The sequence below is a fragment of the Sphaeramia orbicularis genome, chromosome 16, assembly GCF_902148855.1.
Source record: "Sphaeramia orbicularis chromosome 16, fSphaOr1.1, whole genome shotgun sequence".
Classification (NCBI taxonomy): Eukaryota; Metazoa; Chordata; class Actinopteri; order Kurtiformes; family Apogonidae; genus Sphaeramia; species Sphaeramia orbicularis.
Genome location: NC_043972.1, coordinates 32115103 through 32136765, shown reverse-complemented (window position 1 = coordinate 32136765; position 21663 = coordinate 32115103). Strand labels below are relative to the sequence as shown.

Below are 21663 nucleotides of genomic sequence, written 5' to 3'. Positions count from 1 at the left end.
GATCACATTTTCTTATTTATTGATTCTGATACCTGTTTTACACCAAAGCTGAATGTCTATGTCCTACAAATACTAATGTAATAGAGGCAGTGCAATCCCTCAAACAAAAACTCCTGCCACTATTGTCTTCCATTTGCTTTTTAATGCACAAATATAAAAACTTATCTCCTGTCCAGGTGCAACATTAATACAGATTTTCTTTTCTCAGCCAGTTTTTACTTGCCTCTGTACAAATAGTTTTACTTATAGTGGTTCTCACATAGTACGAGAGATTAAAGTGAATTGAATGTTTAATTTTCATGTGTAACTCATAATAGAGATGACTCTTGGAAAAAAAAAAAAAAGTGTTTAATTCTTTTTGCCATTTGCCTGAATGGGTGAGTGGTTTTCTACATTTACAAACTCAATGTGATGTTTTTCTGTCCCTGGGCAATCAGGTAATCCTTATTATTCAGTCCTCCTAATGTAAATCAAATATGTACAGCTAGTGATCAAAACCCCATCATTTTGATCAGTAAATTAATTGTTTCTTGTCAATAACTGTAAAATTACAATCTCACTCATGTTTATTATTCTATCATCAGTAATATTCTACTGCCTAGTTGTTACTGTTGTGACAGTGTCTACAGGTGGGTTAGAGCTACCATTACCACCAGTTGCTCCCAGATGGTGTAAAAAGTATGTGATCACTGATATGATAACAAGGATAATAATTGGTATGATAATTAAGAAATATGCAACTGGTGGACAAACCTGATTTAGACAAATAACATAAACCAGGTACCCTGAGGGGAGGCTCCACGTTGTCTTGTTGGGTATAATGTATTACTGCAAGGGTGGCAGCTTGTGTTTTTACTTATAGTAAATTCATGACTTTTGCCTTCTTTTCTGCAAAACTAATCTTTTATGACTGAACCAATATGAGAGTAATCTTCCATGCATCAACAGCTTCACACTCAAATGTCATGAACATACAAAATGCATAGTTTTTCCACCCAACGTTTATGTTTTTGTCTGCTGTAGCTACAGCACATTAGCTGAGATTTAAACATCTTTGCAGTACAAACCATTTATGTTGGATCTCTGTGACCTGCTGGTGCCAACTGGCTGTGATTTCTTGGGCCACAGACAGTGGTAGTGAAGCCATCCTGGGCTCTAGGGATTAATGACTCCTCACACATTGAGAAATGTTTACCACTCACCTGCGACCACTCCACCAGACGTACTAAGAGCTCTGTCACTGAAACAATAACGCAGTCTGAAAAGCCCTCATAACTCAGAGCTTCTCCGCCTCTGTCTTTTAACCAGAGCTTTAATCAACGTTTATGACATCCTTTTGTCTCTTTATTGCCTATATATTTCCCAACCAATCCAAACATTATGCTCCCAGAGGAGCAGACTATTAAGGTTGGAAAGAGCCGATACAGTTTGGGTCAGTGACCCACACTAAAAAAGATTTGATCTATATTATACTAAACCTTTTATTATTATGCCTTTGTGCAATGCTTTCCAGTAAGATCACCTTGGGAAGATTAGCACCATTGAGGTTTCTTTGTTGCAGCAGGTACAAAGATTCAAGTGATGCAAAAACAAATGTGATTTCATGTGTTGTTTTAGAGATGGAATTTATCTGTTCAATGTTTCAGACAGATGTAGTGTTGCTGTAAAACATGGATTTCTTACTTTCTGTAACTTGAGCTGTGATGGCTGTGCCTGGAGGGATGGAAATGTTGGTGTCAGGGAGAGCAATAATACTGCATGCCATTCTTCAGTACAGTATTTCCAAAGACAAGAAAGATGGCAATTTTTAACCCACTCTATATTCCATTTTCTACTGTATTAGCCTCCAATGGATATCTTTACCTTTAGATGATTTGTAATTTACAAATCATTAGGCATTTGTTTACAATTTGTAAACAAACGCCTAAAGAGTCATCATCAGCAAATTTAAGGAAACTAATCTTTTTCAAGGTCTGAAAATAAAGGGTTCAGATTCTTCTTCCAGTTCCCTTCAAAGCAATGATACAAATCTAAACTGCTTTTAAACTCAAACTGATAATTAAATAAAAAAATGTGAATTTTAATAAATGCAATGCCACCAACTATTACTCCATAGCTAACAGTCCGGCAACTAAATTCATTTGTTGTGCATTATTGTTTAGGTCTTGAAAATAAGACGACTAATCTTTCATGACACATGATTCACAAGGAGAAACAACTCTTAACCATGTAATGAAAGTGTGATAGTGTGGCTATGAATATCTTTACAGGTTTAGCAGAATTAACCAGACTAACTCTTTAGTAGCTGACACATGTTGAAATCTGAATTGTTGAAGAGGATCTGAACAATACTTTTACTGTATAAAAAGTGGAAGGAGATATTAGAGAACTTGTCACTAATACCAAAGTGTGTAAAATGATTCCTCTGATTGTCAGTGACACTATAACAATATGAATATTTTTGAGCACCTTTAATTTAATACTAGAAAATTTGTATGAGCACCTTATCTTTCAATGCCAAGTCACCACATTTAGTCTGTCAGAACTCAAGTCATGTTAAACAAAACATCAGCATTGAGCCGTCCGGTGCAGCTAAAAGTCTAATTCAGCAAACACACATACTGGGAGGTTCCTTGCTGATAACCTTGGTGACATGACTGCACTCAAACACTCAAGTCTGTAACATTTACATTAGGTGGATGTGAATGGAACTGCCTGTGTGATGACACTTTAGATTTATAGCAGTGTAGGATTATCCCGCCCCCCCAAAGGGAAGGCAAGAGGTATTGTTTTTAGTTCCGTTTGTTTGTTTGTTTGTTTGTTTGTTAACACTCTAGCAGCAAAACTATTGGTTGAATTCATATGATATTTGGTTTATAGATTGCCAGTGACACAGAATAGATCGCGTAACAATTTGGGAAATGTGGATCAAAGTTAAAATTTTTAATGAATTTAAAAAATAAATAAATAAATTCCCGATTTATTTATAATGGGTGAAATTTCAAATGTCTTTAGCAGCAAAACTGTTGGTTGAATTCATACCAAATTGACTTTATAGATTGCCAGTGGCCCAGAATAGATCTCATTATATTTTGGGAACAGTAGGTCAAAGTTCAAATTTTTTGTGAATTTTTGAAATCTTCCCATGTAATTATAATGGGCAAAATATGTGCGAGGGGCTGGGTTTGTTATGCCTGGCACCACTTGTTATTTTTTGTCATTCATGGATACATATCTGAGTTATGCATGCTTCTGCAAACAAAACAGGGAATCTGAAATGTGTGTCAGTGTTAACTGTGTATTTTACTGACATAACACATTGTAAAGATTGTTTTGGATTGTAAACAGAATAGAAATTATTAATTTGTGGAGGAGTAATGCTATTTAGGTATTGTTAAAAAAAATCAACTGATTGATGCCCACAAGGATTAAAACAAACAAACAAACAAACACATAAATAAATAAATAAATAAATAAATAAATAAATAAATAAATAAATAAATAAATAAATAAATAAATAAATAAGCCCTGCGATGAACTGGTGAAAGGTCCAGGGTGTACCCCGCCTTCGCCTGTAAGTAGCTGGGATAGGCTCCAAGCAACCCCCGCGACCCTAGTGAGGATAAAGCGGGTTCAGAAAATGAATGAATGAATGAAGGAATAAATAAATAAATAAGAATAAGAATAAGAATAAGAATAAGAATAAGAATAAGAATAAGAATAAGAATAAGAATAAGAATAAGAATAAGAAATTTCATAAAGGACATTAATGGGAAACATTTGGATCTTTCATAAACTTCAACCGAATATAATAGTAGAAAAATGGCTGTGAAATATAAAGAGTTCATTCTCCTGTATCGTAGCATTGGTAAACAACCTTATTATTTACTTGTTGCATAGCACATAATTTTTTCACTGAGAACATCAGGGTTTGGTCAACCACCAGCAGCTGTGAAGCCTGACTGAGACTTAAACAGCATGTTTAGTAAACCTCTGGTGCAGAAAATCACAAATGTATCTTCTCATGACCTCATCTGTGTTTTATGGGTTACAACTAATGGAAGAGTAATGATTAGTTTCATGCTCATCAAGAATGACCATCAGTAAATAAATGTGGTTGTGTAGTGAAGGGCCAGCATTCCAAGTGAAAACAGAGAGCTTCCTTAAACCAGAGGCAGTGAGTGATGTAAGTCTGTCAAGAGGCCATCCCATAGTTCTCCACAAAAACACTGGAAAAGCTGGTTTACCATTATTTATACATGATTTGTAAGGTTATAAACTGTGCGAAAATCTGGAGAAGTTCTAGCTAAGTAAATCATCTGTCTGCACCAGACTAGTTAAAATGAGAATCTACATTTTCATTTTTGTAACAAGAAAAATGCATAGTCTTTCAAGCATATTATGAAGAAATCCTTTTTGACATGCAAGCATTAACATGTCTCTCCTTGTTCCACAGAAAACAGCCCACAAATACCCCACCCCCCACTAAGAAAGATACTATAAATACTGAGACACAATGTCATATCTCTTGCTCTGAGATGTACTGTAAAGGGAGATTTACGATCATGTAATTCTTCACTTTCTACCAACTTTGATATAAATGTTTATATATATTTACCCAGGTCTCACTGAGATACAGGATCTCATCTTTCTGAAAGTCTGGGTCAAAATGGCAGCACTTGACAGTTTCACATAGAAATCAGATTTACATAGACCATAAAACAACATGAAACGATAGCAAAAGAAGTATAAAAGAGAAGTAAAGAAGGCATGAATGAAGCAAATGGACCATATATTCTTTAACTCAAACCATCTACAGAGATCCTTCAAGCTTTAGAGGTATTTAATGAAGAAAGTATTTCAAATGGGAAGACCTCTGGCAATTTGTTCAATGCATGTGGTGTGTAAATAAAAAAGTGACTTTACCGAGTTCTGAGTTGACCCCATGGGAACATTCAGAAGAATCCAAACAGTTGATCTGGAGCTGTAGTTATTAGAGAAAGCTGTCAAAGAGATTATTAGAGTTAATACTTAATAGAGTTAATAAATAGAGATAGTTAAGATAGAAAACCTTTAAACTAATTCACAAATGTTTCACTAATACCTTTACAACTAAGTCTCTGTAGTAGCAGCTTGTTCTGTTCCAGCTTATTTAAGTTAAGCTGATGCTTTAATCATAAAATGAGTCTACCAGCTCTACTAACATAAAGAAAACTGAGCTGAATGCACAGTTTTCTATGAGTAACTATACATCATGTAATCATGTATTCTCAAACACTACAGCCAGACATGACAATTCTGTACAGAGAACAAAAACTACTCGTCTATATGCTTACCAACACTGCCCCATAGTGTTTATATGGTTTTACTACAACACTTGTTAACGTATAAAATCCTCATAATTACAAAATTTTTAGATCACTATAGTGAAAATAAAGGTGGAGCATTAAGTTACAAAAGCAAATTATTTAAAATTCTGATTAAGATTAACATCACAGTCATGACAATGTGACATTAATATTATATTATTAATATAAAAAGTTTATGATAGACCAACTGGTGGTATTAAAGGAATCTTCTTGTGGATTGACTTAATTATTAAACATGGTTTTGTGAAGTTAGACTTCACTAAGTGAAAGCTTCAAACAAAGCTTCACTTTCGGTTCCCCCAACGATCACACCTATGTTGTCTGTCTTTTTTTTCTTTTTTTTTTCCATCTGTGACACATAGGAAATGCGTGCACTGATAATGAAAAAGAATTCCCAGTACATGATAATGTGTTTGTGTCATTTTCCTCAGTAAACATGAACAATAATGACCGTTTTCCTCTTTTAATAATGACATTGCCAAGAAAATACATGGAAATATGGCCTGTGGTGTAGTTTTAGTGATCTTTTAGGGATAAGAAGAACAATGATTTTAATGAGCAGGGTTTTCCATATCATTATAAGACTTCTCAGCACCCAAAGCCATTTTGGCCTTCGCTGAAGCCAAATGAACATAAAATCGACTAACTTTCCTCAGATTTAATGGTTGCAGCTGGTCCGCCAGTGGACTTCTTGAGCAAGTTTTGCTTTTGAACCCAGTGGATACTGTTTATTTATTAGAGCTTATACCTTAAAGCTTTTTCTAATTTAATACACAGATGCAGCATGGTAATAATAACAGCACAACATGATGTGATATTAGATATTTTGCATTAATATGAAATGTCAGGTCAAACTCTTGTTAGAGGAGGAGCCCCAAACCTCCACATGAGCACTTAAAGTCTTTACTAAAAGGGCTGGAGAACAAAGAGTGCAAAAGCCGCCTGAAAACCAAGGAAAAGTTCTAACTGGTGACTTGTTTTATATTGTCATATAATTTACTGTATTACCAAACTGAAAAGGCAGGGGAGCCTAATTTTATGAGCTAGATTTAGAGCAGGAAAAGGGTAGTCAATAAATAGAGCTTTCTTGTAATTCGTAACATTATATATTAAATCTTAGTCACAATAGCCACTTTAATCCTCTAAACATTCACCAGGTCACCAAGATATTTTAGGATTTGGGTGACATTAGTCCATTTTTTTTTTTTTTTTTTTTTTTTTCCCACCACCGTATAAGAAAGTAGTAGGTATAGGCTGTAGGAATCAAGAGAAATTACAAGTAATAAAGTAGAGAAAACGTTAAGTACAGAACAGAAATAAAGGTAATAAAATTATTCACTTTATTCAGAGAATATATAGGTCACAATACATATGTTTATTAAAAAAAACTGAAAAACATTACAGTCTTTTGAAACCTTAAACCAAATTCCAAAATAAATGTAACTAAATTAAAAAGAGTATAACCAAATGGGTTCATAATTTGGTCCCACCCAATCAAAGTGTTTCCTTAAATAAAACCATGTAATTTGTTACTTCCGGTCTGGCTGTGCGTCTCTACCGGTTGACGTCGCTGTCAGTTGTCGTCGTGCCCCGCCCCCGTACTGTCGCTCCAGCTGTTTGCGCCGCTGTCCGCGCGCTGTATCGCCGCTGCTCGCCGCCGCCGCCTGCCTTCATTTCCAATGCAGCAGCGACAATGACAAGCATCGCCGCTGCCTCTTTCTTTTCCAACACCTGCAAATTTGGGGTCTGCGGACTTCAATTCGACTCTCTAGCCGACCTCATCGTGCACATCGAGGATAACCACATCGGTAAGAGGAGCCGACGACTCAACGTCCGCAGCCGCGAGGGCCCAGGTCTGCAGCTAGCAACAGTAGTAGCTAAGTTAGCGAGCTAGCAAGTTACTTCCTGCGTCCTGACAACCCTGTTGCTAGGCGTGGTGGCACTTGGTGTTTGTGTGTAGATACTAGCGCTGCCGTTCACTTCCTGCATCTGTGTAAGAAGGATGCTAAGCTGCTTTAGACAGCTACACTGCAAATAAAAGTGAAACATCGACCACAGCATAGTTTCTTTACGCTACACACAACATTATCGCTATATTAGGCCCGCGCAGGTCTGTCCTGCAGGCGTCGTGAGTTTACTCCTGCAGTGACGAGACACTGATTAAACATTAGCCTGTTTCCATCTACTGGACAGCACCGGAAAAAACATCCAGACTGGTACAAATACACTCTACAGTCAACCCACCCCACTAATGGATGTTTTATTTATCATGTAATAACTTACTGTTTAGGCTATATGTACATATGTATAGTAAGTAATAGTCAACTTAGATATTTGTTTGGATAAACCTGCAGTTGTTTTCAACTTTTTCAGCTAATATTAGCCTGTTTCCGTCAATTAGACAGCACAATAAAAACCACTACAGGATGATCGAAATACACCCTTCAGTCGAGTTACTTTCCTAATGGATGTCATACTTTATTTATCATTTAATCACTAACTACACGTGTGAAATCAGTAATTAATAGTAAAGTTAAACATTCCTTTTTGGACAAACTTGCAGTTACTGGATTAAAGATGTAACTTTTACAGTTAATATTAGCTTGTTTCCAATGGACACCACCGGAAAACACCACAGGCTGATAGAAATGCACTCTTCCCTCAAGTCAATCTACTAATTGATGTTTTATTTATCATTTAAACACTTCCTACATGTGTAAAATTAGTGAAACATGTCTTAGTATGAGGATTTCTGACAAACCTGTGGTTCTTGGATTAAAGGTTTAACTTTTCTAGCTAATATTAGCCTGTTTTCATTAACCAGACAGCACAGGAAATCACACTACACGCTGATAGAAAAGCTCTCTTCAGTCAAGTCTCTCCTAATAAATGTCATGCTTAATTTATCATTAATCACTAACTACAAATGTGAAATCAGTAATAATAAGGCTGAACCTTTGTGTATCTCTGACAAACTTGCAGATGTAAGATTAAAGGTTTGAAGTTTCCAGTTAATTTTAGTATTTTTGTCTGGTTTGTCTTTTGTCAGCACAATTATAAGACATCAACCATGAGTCACATGATTTTGCTATAGATCTGTGTACAGGCAAAAGATGTTATCAGCCTGCTACTTATTATTAGCACATGTATGTTATAACTTTCCTAACTTTTTAATTCATTCTTACTTGCTTAATATAATAATAAGCATATAACATAACAGGCCACTACTTAAATCTGTCACTATTCAGTGATTGTGCACAAGGCAGGTCATCCTTAAATAGATCTGAATGACTGGAATGAAATGACAAAATCACTTGACAGAAAACGTCAGTGGTTCTAATTGGATGCACTTAAGTTAGTCGTGGAAGACTGTGTTGTTTATTGGTGGTGACTAACACGGTCTTATGACCAGATAGAAGTCTGATAACTCTTACCAGATCGTCGAAGATCAAAAATACGGTTTCTGAGTCGCACCGTGAACAACAGCGCCTCCTGTACTTTGTCGCTCTTTACAACTTGATAACTGTCCGTGGAGGAATTGTGGTGGTCATTCATCACAAAAAATAGTTTCCCTTCATCATGTATTTTTTTTTTTCTTAGTGGTGATTTCTAAATAATTGTGTGCCAGAAGGTGAACACTATCTAAACTCTTAAACTTCTTGTTTATGAAACGCTTAATTCTACTATATCAAATAATTATAAGTTGATTTTACTATGTTTTACTTACTAAATGCCAGTATGTACATTTTTTTGTATTTGTTTGCTTCTTTCCTTGTCCTTAATACTTTCTTTACAGTAACCAAAAGCGTAAATTAATTTAGTTTAACACTTTTATGGCAGTAAAATTTCATGAAGTGCTAGAATGTAACTCAATCTCGTCTACACAGACACACTTTGACACTGTTAGTTCCTACATCTGTTCCTCAATCTAATATTTCAGACTCTTATTGAAGCTGACAAGGCCCAGCTGTCTCTGTTGTTCTTGTTTGTTGCTTGACTGGCTTTAATATCCTCTGCCCTCTCATTGTGTGCTGTGCATGAGTCCGAGGTGTTAGCCGTTGAAAAAATGCTTCCAAATGACTTATTGGCCAATAATGAGGCAATTAGTTGGCTGAGAGTGGAAAAACTTCACTGCCCCCCTCCCTTGTCCACTGGCCTGTGCCCACTCTGAGAAGTGCGAAATCTTGCGCGTTGTGCCAAGTTGCCTGTGAAGCATAATTACAGACAGAGTGCTTGATTTGGCCTGTCTTCCTCCTCATCTGGTGGCCTGCTGCTTAAAGCACATTCTCCTTTATAATTAGGCGCCTGGAAAACAAGCACACATTCTTGTCTCTGTTTTCTGCAGCCATTGAGCATGTCAGATCTGTGAACAACAGGTGGCGCTGATCAGCTGCTGGTCTGGGGAGCTTTCTTGTACAGTAACAGATGGTGATTCCTAGCCTGTAATGTATTCTGGTGTTTTGGTGTACCCTAAATGTACTGTTTGTCTATTATACTGACTGTAATGGACACTGGTTTTTACTAGTCTTTTTGTACTGTCCGTCATAGTAATTCAAAGTGGGTTTTACAGTAACTTCAAGATGTAAGCAGTTCCCAAATCTTAGTTGAAGTTAAGGTTCAGATTACTTTATGATTTATAGTTAAAAGCCCCCATCAAAACCTTATACACAGATGCAGATAGTAGACAGGATAGGAAAAAAAAAATAAACACAGTAATGGAAAATATACACTGCTCCAGCTCAATGAAAAACAATAATGAATAGCATAATCATAGTAATAATGGCTGCTGGACCCAAACTTTTTTTGTTGTGTATTGTTTTACACCATGAGATTTTAAGCCCCATCATTTTGTAAAATCATCTGTACTGTAGTGCTGATCAAAGTACGTGTCAGAAAGAAAAATGCTCCTGCCATCTATACCAAAATGTCAGTAGTACATCACATACAAGTGTTGTGCAGGATTCACCTGTTACTGAGTCTTCATGGTCTCCTGGAACTGTCTTAATCCTTACATTCTGTTTATTTTAGACAGCATCACAGTGTAGTCCACATCAGTGTAGACCCAAGGATCTCCTCCAAATCACTGCTTGTACTTAATTCAGAACAGAGAATTTAGATTCAGATTCAGAACCCTTTATTTATCACCAAGGGGCAATTCAGTTTGCAGACCTGGGTCGCAGCAAAGGACAGGACATTACACACTAGACACATTCCACAATTTACACAGATCCGTCAATGTACAGGACAGCTGAAGGGTCCAGCCATGAAGTGCAGTAGTGACAAAGTACAAGAGTAGCAGTAAATAGATAAAATAGATTTTAAAACCTAAAAAAACAGCACATGTAATGAACAGTATACACCCCACACTAAGCACGTGGTGCAGTATATAGCATATAGATTTATATAAAAAGCATAAATAGCCTCAATAGGGTCATTAATAAATAAGTGATACATTTTTAATCAATCTTTCAGAGAGCAAGGAGAGTATATTTTTTTAAGTTTCAGAACACTTGTGAAGAAGAAACAAAAAAAGAAAAAAAAAAACAGCAATAATGATTTGTATCAAAACAGAATGTAGAATTCTTTTTTTTTCTTCCATCTTTTACATTTAAAATCTCAGTAATACTTGTTGATCCAAAATTAATTCCAATCAGTATTGATCTCTGTCAACCTGGAACATAATAATAATACATAATACATAATGTTAGTTAAACAGTTCAGACAAAAAATGATAGTTATATTGTATTTTTGTTTAATATAACACGTTTTTGTTAACAAAAAAAAAAGCTTAGAAAGTGACTAAAACAAAGCTCTATCTGAAGATTAGTTAATTTCTACAGCTGTTTCTGATAAACAAGTATTTGTTATTGTTTATCACCAGCAATTTTAAGTTGATCATAAGAGTGTTCAGTTTAGACCCTTGTAAGCAAATCCAGACAGCACCATCACAGGACTATTGGAAGCTTTTACCACTGATCCCAAGTTATGTTGTAAAGCTTTTGAGATCTCCTCAATGGCCGGGTATTCTTGTGTGGTTTGAAAACCAGCACGCTCTAAGCCACTGAAATGTTTACTTTGTCACTGAGCGACCAGGCCACTGCAAAGCAGAAGCAAACACCGACTGTTATTCAGACCTGTGAGTGTGAGTTTGTGGACTGCTGGGGCCTGGCGTAACGATGGCCTCAAGTGTCCAGGCTTTTGTAACAATGGCTCTGTTTGTCGCTAATTCTCACTGGAGGCTCATTTAGAAGATTTTTGCTATGCACCCCCAAATCTGCACGGAAGTAATAAATTTAGGAAGCAGTAACTAGTTCCCTGATCTGTGCACCTGGTGGACCTAATTACATTTCCCCATCCCCCGACACCACTGCTCCTGTTCCTGTGCGGTGATGGTGAGACATGGCTGCTGCACTCGATAAAACGCCCTCTAAGGAGATAATATACAACTGATGTTTACATTGTTTACATTGTTGCAGGATGAGTGTAATAGTTTTGTTGAAACTCTGTGTAGATGCTCACTAAACGTGCAGTAAATGTCCACAGTTATTCTGCACGTGATGTTTTTTCCGGTAAAGACGTACAAATATATATGTGTATTTATGTCTGAAGACTTAACTATAGGCGATTTTCAGAGTTTTAGCTTTATTTGTTCCGTTTCTTTTACAGTTCTGCAATTATAAACCCTTTATCGAATATAAGTACCTTAGAGTAGAAACACAAGCCTTTTCCTTTAAAATACATCAAACTTAAACTAAAACTGATACGTTTGCATAAAGAAGCAGTGAATATGTGGTTTTTGGACGTGTCTATTTCTGTTTACATACAAATGTGTCTTTGTGTATATGCTTAAGTTGCTGTCCGTACTAAACATAGCTCTAATAGATCATTTTAACCTCCCCATGTTTTTTCAGTAACCTGCAAAGGCAGCTTACACATGGAGCTTGACTCCATTTCATTTCCTCCTTAGAGGTCATATCGTAATGAATTACCTGTGCCACCACTCCTGGTAATGTCCCCTGCTGCTCAGAGCCGCCATAAACATGTCACCATAATGCTCACCACTCTGCTCTACCCCACAGCACATTTAGCCAGGAGGGTGGATGGAATAGCCAGACAGTGTGTGGAAATAAGGGAGGGAGCTGTGTGTTTGTGTGTGTGTGTGAGGGTCGTGGAGGGCGTTAGGAGAGGGCAGAAGGCGTCACTTCCCCCTTTGCCTTAGGTAGACTTGTTTTGTGATCGTCCCTTAGTTTCCTGTTTGGAGAGGCCCTAATGACAACATGCTACTGCATCATGTTTTCTGCACTCTGCAAACACTGGCCCTGTCAGTTTATGTGGATGTTAACAGTAAGTTAATGTGGACTGTCATAATTTAACATTTCAAAAAGTGACAATCATAAACACAAAACAGGTTTTTTGTGCCATTTTTCCCCTTTATCTATTTGTGTATTTTATTGATTTGTGATTTTTATTTGTGATTTTATTTTACATAGAGACTTCAGTTTTTCCTTTTAACGTAATGAACCGTATAATCTTAGACGCTTTAGCCATGTTCACATAACACCCATATTAATAAAGTATACTAAACAGGTATTCTACTGCAATTTAATGCAGTGGTCTACTTTGTAACTGCATTACTTTGGTCATAGTTTTTGTATACGTTTTTCACCTAAATAGTTTGTCTGATCTCCATAATTTCAAGTTTATTTCAGCAAGACTGTAATTTGTTTATTTTTATTATAATACATAGATCTATGATATCTATCTTTCTCATCTACCCATCAGTGTGTGTGAACACTGAGGCTCATTTAATGCATTTGTTTACTCCTTAACATACTCTTTTTGTTTCCCAGAGCGTCTCTGGTTGGCCACCAAGGTGGGACCACCTGTGTAGTTTGATTAGAGGGGTTCCCATCTCTACTTTAGGCGCTTTTAGCCCCGTCTTTCACTGCTGGTGGCCCCAAGAATAGCAGAGACTGAGGGGATCTGGCCCCTGCAGACCTCCTTCTCCCCAGTCCCCACCTGAGGTGTGTGTGATTTACAGTGTGTGGGAACAGATTGATCCACTGCTGTTTGAGCGGTCTGTGAACAGGCCACCATTCCACTCCTGGAGGCTCATTAGGGATCTTAGGAGGGATTTCTTGTGCACTCACGAACACACATGCCAACACACAGTGCTCAGAATAGTCTGCGCACTGCCTCTGGATTTTGGCTGGGGAATAGTCAACATATCATTCTTACTCTGTTTCCATGACTTTGGCTGAAGAGTAGAGAAAGGTGTGCTGTCCTTTTCGCTTGGGATAAATCCGCTGTTAATGAAACACTTGCTCATGATTGAGGCTTTGAGAAAAACCACCTGAGTCAAAGTCGCCAAGGTTTGATCTGTTCTGAAAGCCTACCTGCCAATGCCATAAAACTCTACTCTGCCACTACTTTATTGTCAGCCAAACGGCTCAGTCTTAAGCAGGGACTCTCTTTTTTTTGACACCATGGGCACTTTAAGCAAGACTAATATTGGTTTCTTGAATTAGATAACTGTTTTACTTCTGAAATGTGGGTTTTCATATGTGCACTTGAATTTGGCCTGGGTTCAGTTTTACTGGTCAATCTCCATTTCTTTCAATAGAATTAAACTCAGCTTTAAACTCAGACTGCACTCAACCTCCCTGTATAATAGTGTTAGCAAATGTTTTGTGTCTTTGGTTTAGATCTGCACTTATTTAAGAATCCAGCAGTGTAACATTTTTTCCACTTTCAGTTCATCATATTTTTATTCATTTATGAATGATAAAATAACTTGGATGTATAGTATTTATTTGTTCCACCTAATGACTTTAATTAGAATAAAAATGTCTAGAGACTCATATTTTTAATTAAAACCAAGTCAGAAATTGATAATTGCACAGCAGAAATTGTAAAATATAAGAATTAAAAGAAACGTAACTGACAAGTCACCATCACAGCATCCAAATATGAACAAATTACATTTTGTCACTTGTTTTTCTCATTGTATTTCAACAGTATCTACATTTTTTAGTATTTAGTGTTTTTAATACTTATTTTCAGTAGTTATGTTTGTAGACAAAACGCACCTTCACCTTATAAAATACAGCTTAAAATGTTATGATATTCCTTAGAAATTTCAGATAAAAACAAAAATGTAAGAAAAATGTTGATTTTATGATGAAATCCCAAACACTAAAATCTAATTCCCTGTCTATTGAATGTCTTTGTCTAATGGAGAATGAATGAAAATCTGTTTTTCAGTTTGTCATTCCGTACAAACGGCTGAAAGCATAAGAACATGTTGATGGAATAAATAACTGACTATGACTCAGGGTTTTATTACTGCCTCACTAAGGTGTTGCTTACCTCTTTGACCATGAAAATGTTAATTACACTATTTCCATGTGTTTCCCATCATTACCTAAGTATTTCTAAATCATCTTGGGCTGTGATTGTGTTTTTATTCACTTATTTAGTTGTAGCTGGTCATTGTCGTTTGTAAGCATAATATCAAATTTAAAGTTCCACATAGGCTTAAGTGTTGCTGTGTATAAATAAACTTGTGGATGGAAACTGGGTTTAACCACATGGGGGTAGCAGTTTCACAGCTCCGTTAGAGGCAGACAAGGAGACTCAGCTGGTAGACGCTGTTGTTTTATGAGGCATCTCTCCTCTCCCACATGGAGCGGAGTGAGAAGAGCGTTTGAAGTCAAGCCCACTTCTCCTCAGGGTGTGGAGATTGGCTATTGTTGTACATTTAGCACCGTTGAGCAAGATGAATGTCTGGAGCACAGCATGGGAAAACAGTGTGTGTCAAGTGTGGCCACATATGAGCAACGTGTGGCACAACTTTTTCCAAATTGTACCATGGAAATTTAAAAGCATTATAAATTGCGAATTTGCCATATTTGATAATGTAAAGTTATAGAATAATAGTGTGGGAATTTCATCTTTCACATTTATCTTTACGGTTTTGAGTCAACCTCTTCTTCCATAAGCTTCACACTCCACTCAGCTTGTTTCACTGTGGCAGATATCAGAGCCTTCTTTTATGAATCCACTTTTTCAGGTCATGATCACACATTCTCTGTTGTATCTGGTCAGAGGTCTGTGATTAACTCGTCAATATATGGATGTGATCACTGTAAAATTCTAGGACAATACAGATGTGTGAGGCAGATGCTGATTCCTTTTTTGTTTGTATCAAGGAAACAAGAAAATCCTAATTATGAAAAACAACTTGACTGTTTTAAAGTGTTCCAGCTCTTGAATCTAATTTTTTTTTTTCAATGTAAAGGGCAGTTAATGATTTTTCATATTCTGGCTATGTGAACTTAAGACAATGCAATTTCTTTACTAAATTAAATGACTTGAGAAACACATTCACAATGAAAATTTTTACAAGATGCAAATATGATTTAGATTTTTCTTGAACAAATTAGGTATTCTTTCCCAAATTTCAGAGAGCAAAACTTTGATCAAATTAATTTGATATGTTCCTAAACAACACCATGAACATAAATTCAATCATGCATTCATCAGTTTATGATACTTGTATTTGCTGATAGGCCAATTGCAGTCAACAAAGCCAATACAGGGCGATACTGATGTTCAGATACTTTATTGATACATCAGACTAATGCCTTACAGTTCTGGTTTTTTAGGCTATAATCCTCCTCTTTGCACTGATACTTAACATTGAGCAATATCACCAACAGTTTACTTTTTACCTCCTCTTATCCGATAATACTCCTCCAAATGATCTTTGTCATGTTGCTTATTTGCAAACTTTAGTCTTATAATGGCTTCGACAAGTCTGTAATTTCTTGCCTAAGGTCTGCACTGATTTATTTAGACTTTATCATGATGATATGCAAACAGGCACTGTCTCTAAAGATTGGGAACTATCTTAATTATTTAGTAAAGGGCCCAGGGGCTAATGAATTCATTTTACGAAAGAAATGTACAGATGTTTAAAGAAGTCAGCATGTATCAGCATGAAGAGCCATGTGGAACCCCTGCAGCAACACTGAACAGTGACAGTCAAGTCACTGAAATGCATGTTGCACAATATCCTGTTTTTCTTGATTAATATCATGAGGGGCTATTGTCACAGGGGCTATTCATGGGATGAAATTTAGATGTATTTACTGTAGAAAACATATGGTACGATAATGAGATCAGATGGTACCTTTTAGTTTGTATAAAGATACAAATTGTCTCATAACAGAAACCCTGTAATTAGTTGTAAAATCATCACGGTTCCAGTCCATCCCTGAGTCCTAACTGCTCTGTAACTTATCTGTCTTGTTTGTTCAGACACAGACCCCCGTTTTCTGGAGAAGCAGGAGCAGCAGCAGCCTACATATGTTGCCCTCAGCTACATTAACAGGTAAAGTAGCATCACTTACTATATCTATGAATTTATCTGGTATAATGATGTTATCAGTGCCTGACCCGCAAACATTTATGTTCATAAATCCTAATAATATCCACTGTTCTCTAAGAGGCCTTTGCTTCAGTGAATCAGGTTTTTGCAGTGAATTCACATGTCATCTGGTGGATTGCTTAGATCAGTCACTGGAGTGTTTGGTAGCTGGTTTTCTTTATTGCCCTTGGTTCATCCCAGTTGTCTTTGATATGGTGCTTGAATGCTGGCTTTAAAAGCCTTAAGCAACAAGCCAGTGTTGGAGAAGGTCTGCCACTGTCTCCCTGCCTCCACAAACACATCTTGATGTGGTTATTCCTTAATTTGTTAATTCCACTTTTGCTTTAACAGTGTCTATGTTAACATTTCATTTTTATGATACACATCTACTAAAGACTTTACTATCCATCATAAACCTAGCCATAAGGTTTTTTGATGGGAATGGAGCCAGTTAAGTCTTTTTCCATGCATGTGTTCTACAGTAGCAACACCAGAACTTAATAAACATCAGGGGTCTTCTGTAAAAAGTTTTGGAAGAGTCATGAGTTTTCTTTTGATTTTGCAAACCCTCAGTGATTTTATATTCCCCCTTCTCAGGTTCATGACAGATGCTGCACGACGAGAACATGAAACTCTGAAGAAGAAGGTGCAGCCGAAGTTGTCTCTGTCTCTGACAGGCAGTCTGTCTCGCAGTATTTCTACTCCGCCTCGCCACACCAGTGGAAACCTCACACCTCCCGTCACTCCACCCATCACCCCATCCTCTTCATTCCGCAGCAGTACGCCAACAGGTACCCACCCTGAACAGACCCACCTCACTGGTGCTCTGCTTGGTTTACTGATGCTGTCCATTGTTTAAAATAATAAAAAATAATTATACTCTGAACATGATTTAAAAAGTAAATTCCCCCTCGATTCAAGCTGAGGACTTGGTGAAGACGGGGACGTGCCTATAATAACTTCTACTTTAAGGGTTTGGAGAATTAGAGGAGATTCTCACAGACCTCCTAATGTGTCTTATTGACAAGTGTCCTTAGGAAAGAAGGATTTTTTTGTTTGTTTGTTTTGTATCCATGTGCTCATGTGTGTTCAAAGTATGAATCCTTAAAAGTCTTGTTTTATTTTGAGCTCTTGTGGTTTGTATTTGCTCATCTGGTATAAATAATGGCTAATACAATAGCATCTTATTGACTCCAAGACTTCGCTCAAAAGTACACATTCTTTCCCACGACTGGCATAGTTTATTTTAGTCTTTCCCAAAACAGTTTGCTTATTTATCACCCTTAAGGCTCAAAAGCAAAAATCCAATCATGATGTCATGAAGCATCCATAAATCAGAGCTTCTCTGAGACCTGTGTGTGTGATTGCTTGTCTAGTCATGATACCCTGAATGAGTCACTCAGCAATTAACTTTTCCTTATCGTCTCACAGGTAGCGAATGTGACGAAGAGGAGGTAGACTTTGAGGAGTCTGACAGTGATGAGTCGTGGACCACAGAGAGCGCCATCAGCTCTGAGTCCATCCTCAGTTCCATGTGTATGAACGGAGGTGATGAGAAGCCTTTTGCCTGCCCCGTCCCGGGTTGTAAAAAGAGATACAAGGTACTAACAGTGGAATCCTTTTACCTTTTACCATAGACCTGTATGTATTTGTGTTGAACAAACTGGGAGATAAGTGCCTTAATTTGCTCACAGAATGGAGACTGTGATATGAAATGTATCCCCCACTGTTGGCGATGGAAAATTGGTTCTTAGTTTAACATTACAGCATGTCAACATAAACGCATACATCCAGTCCACTTCAGCCATGTGGGGGTTTTACTGGATTTTCCGTTCACATCTGGTGTGTGTGGTTGGGATAAATTATGTGCAGCCTGAGAAAATTGCATTGCTGACGTGAATGACAGGGTTATGGGCGATAACTTAGTCTGAGGAAGCAGGCAGCGCTAGGCATCTGTTTAGACCCAGAAAAAAATAGATAAGATGAAAACGTCTTTTATGTCTCTTCTCTGCGGTGGTAAAGCTACTGATGACTGATTTGTGTTGAAATTTTGTGAAAGAGACACAGTACATACCCAAAAGACTTAAAACATACCACATGCTTTAATAGTGTAACTGTTTCAGGTAAACACCCTCCTGTTTAAACTAGTGTTGAGATAAAATCAACACAAGAATCATATTACTTATAATTAATTCCTCGTCCGATCATTATTGATACACTGGAGCCAAATATTAATATTTTTATTAAAGACCTTGGCACCTGAGGACATTGAGCAGTGGGTGTGTTAGGGGCTCTAAGAGAATTCACTGTTTCATCTCAGTCGTCAAATTCTGTGAAAACCCACTGATTTAGAGGCATTTTCTCTGCTTCAGTTACACAGATGTCATGTATTCTAGATGATTTTCTTGCACTGGGAGGGTTTAAGGCGGTCTATTTGCAAACATAAAAAAATAACACAAAGATTTGGTGGCACTGAGCCAAGAGAGGTACTGTGTAAAAATGCAAAATGAACATTACATTTCTTTGCATTTTAAAGGTTTTATATCAATTAGGCTTGTTTAAGTTTGTAAGTTTGACTTGATATTTCTCAACAATCAAGTCAGTAGACTCAAAACAAAGTCACAATATTCCCAGAATTATCACAATAGAAGTTTTTCACCAAATCACACATCCATAGTAGTGTGATATTGTCAGTTACTCAGTGATTTCCAGCCCCTAGGTTTTAATGTCACTGTCACAACGTCTGATCCATCAGGAAATGGTTTTCCAAACTTGGTATGGAAGAACTGACCTCAGCACCACTGAACTGGCCAACTGCAAGTCCTGCTTTATTGCTCAACAACAACCACAAAATGCTGTGGATGAGTAAGAGCAAATGACTGCAGTGAGGTTTCAAATCTTCTGGAAAACATGAAGGATGTTGTAGCAGCACATAAATGTCTCAAAGCAGTCGTCTTTTAATTCTAAATGCTTTATTCCAACAGCCTTTTTTTGATGCACTTCCACGGTGATGGTTAACTTTAATTTTCTCTGCTTCACTACAGAATGTGAATGGGATCAAGTATCATGCCAAGAATGGCCACCGAACCCAGATAAGGGTTCGTAAACCCTTCAAGTGCCGATGTGGGAAGAGCTACAAAACATCTCAGGGTCTCCGCCACCACACCATCAACTTCCACCCACCTATCTCCACTGACGTCATCCGCAAGATGCAGCAGTAGAGACTGAGTGAGCAGCCAGTGCTCTCCTTCTGGCCATTTCCTGACCATTTGAACACCACCATCACCAGCAATAGCTGTTTTTTTCCCCCACTGTTCACTCTCCTCTTCAGCCTTTCTGTCTTTTATTACACTATGCTATGACACTATTTTTCATTGCATGGTATATAAATGTATGATTATTTGTTTTTTTTTTTTAATTTTATTCAGAATGTTGAATCTTTATGTAGTTCAGTTTTGTATTTTGCACTTTTAAGCTATCATTTATCTATTTCAGTTTTCGACATGTATTGACCACTCATTGATGAGGTCACAGATTGGCATGTAGAGCATGCTGCTCTAAAAACAGATATGGATGTGTTTTAGAGAAAGGAGGAGTCTTTACCTTGCTTCTGTCTAGTTAAGAGTCTCTTTTCAAGTGAAAAATGGGACAGAAGCTAAATATGTCAGTGTAGTATTATGTCAGAAATGTTGGATTCCTGACATACTAGTACTGAAAACATTTGAACATGTTTTGTTCTCTTTGAAATGATAATCCGTTTTTCTTTTCATATCTCAAGTATTCCACACCTAGTTTCATCTGTTTTATTGCAAACACTTGTGTGTGAGTACCAAAGTTTAATCTCAGGTGAAGTTTGCAAGCATTTCTGCACCACAGTCCTGCCCAAGTGTTCTAGTCTAATATTTATGCTGTTTGGTGGGATCATGGGAGTATTAGAACTTGTGTTTCTAATGTTTCCATTCAGTCCTAAAACAGTTTTCCTCGCTATTTTACAGCGAGGGATTGAAGCACTTTTTTAACAACTTGCCAACAATTCAGCATTTTGTTGCCAATAGCTCGTCTCTGGAGTTTGTATCATGGGTACCAAAACTTGAGAGCAGAAGTTTGCAATTTCTATATTGCTACAAGGGACAGTGTACACCAAACCTCCAGTTCTTCCAGTATTGTAAGATTCCTGTATGTAGTTGCCTTGAAATGTAAACCATTCCAGTCAGTACAAATCTTTTTATGGCTTCATTCTGACACTCTACAAACAGCTCATTTTGGACTGTTTGTTACTTGTTCTTTGTTTCATGGTTCCCAGTTTTATGAAAGTGTGACTGTCCTTGTGTCAAATTGATTTTTAAAAAAAATTAGGCCCACATATATTTAGCACATGTACGTTCTCACATTTATCCAATAAGGCTGTGAAAAACATGTGACCGTCTTTGTGCCATATGGGTTTAGTGTCAGCTGAACATAAAACCCCATGTCATCTATGAAATGTACTAAACCAAAATGTCTGAAGTTGCCATCAAATATAGAAATTATCAACAGTGAGCCATTAAATAACATCTTCACTGCATGGATGTCAGTGTTAAGGAACTGCAGTCTGATTTAGAATTGTGACAGTATTGTACTGCCAGTATGGAGGTATGTTTGATATAGTGTAAAGTGAATGTATTGTTCTGTGTTCAAGTGCATTAAATTATATTTTCATATGTTTCTGAAAGTAAAAACAATGTGGACGAGGCAGAGGGAAAACTAGAGGAAATTTGCAGAGACTAATACTGATGTACTGTATTTCTTCAAAAAGCTGCTTCATGTAAATTTTTGTTACATTTAGAATAAAAGTTCCTCTGACGTGTGCCTAAAGTCTCCCGT

At 37.1% G+C, this 21663-nt stretch overlaps 1 protein-coding gene across 1 annotated transcript; it reads left to right on the top strand.

Annotated features, from left to right (window-relative positions):
- The first annotated feature begins 6983 nt into the window (after window positions 1-6983).
- On the top strand, window positions 6984-21649 carry jazf1b (JAZF zinc finger 1b). Its single transcript, XM_030157573.1, has 5 exons — window positions 6984-7177; window positions 16692-16764; window positions 17398-17591; window positions 18232-18401; window positions 19845-21649. The coding sequence occupies exons 1-5, from the start codon at window positions 7063-7065 to the stop codon at window positions 20019-20021; spliced, it is 729 nt and encodes a 242-aa protein (XP_030013433.1). The 5' UTR covers window positions 6984-7062; the 3' UTR covers window positions 20022-21649.
- The last annotated feature ends 14 nt before the right edge of the window (window positions 21650-21663 follow it).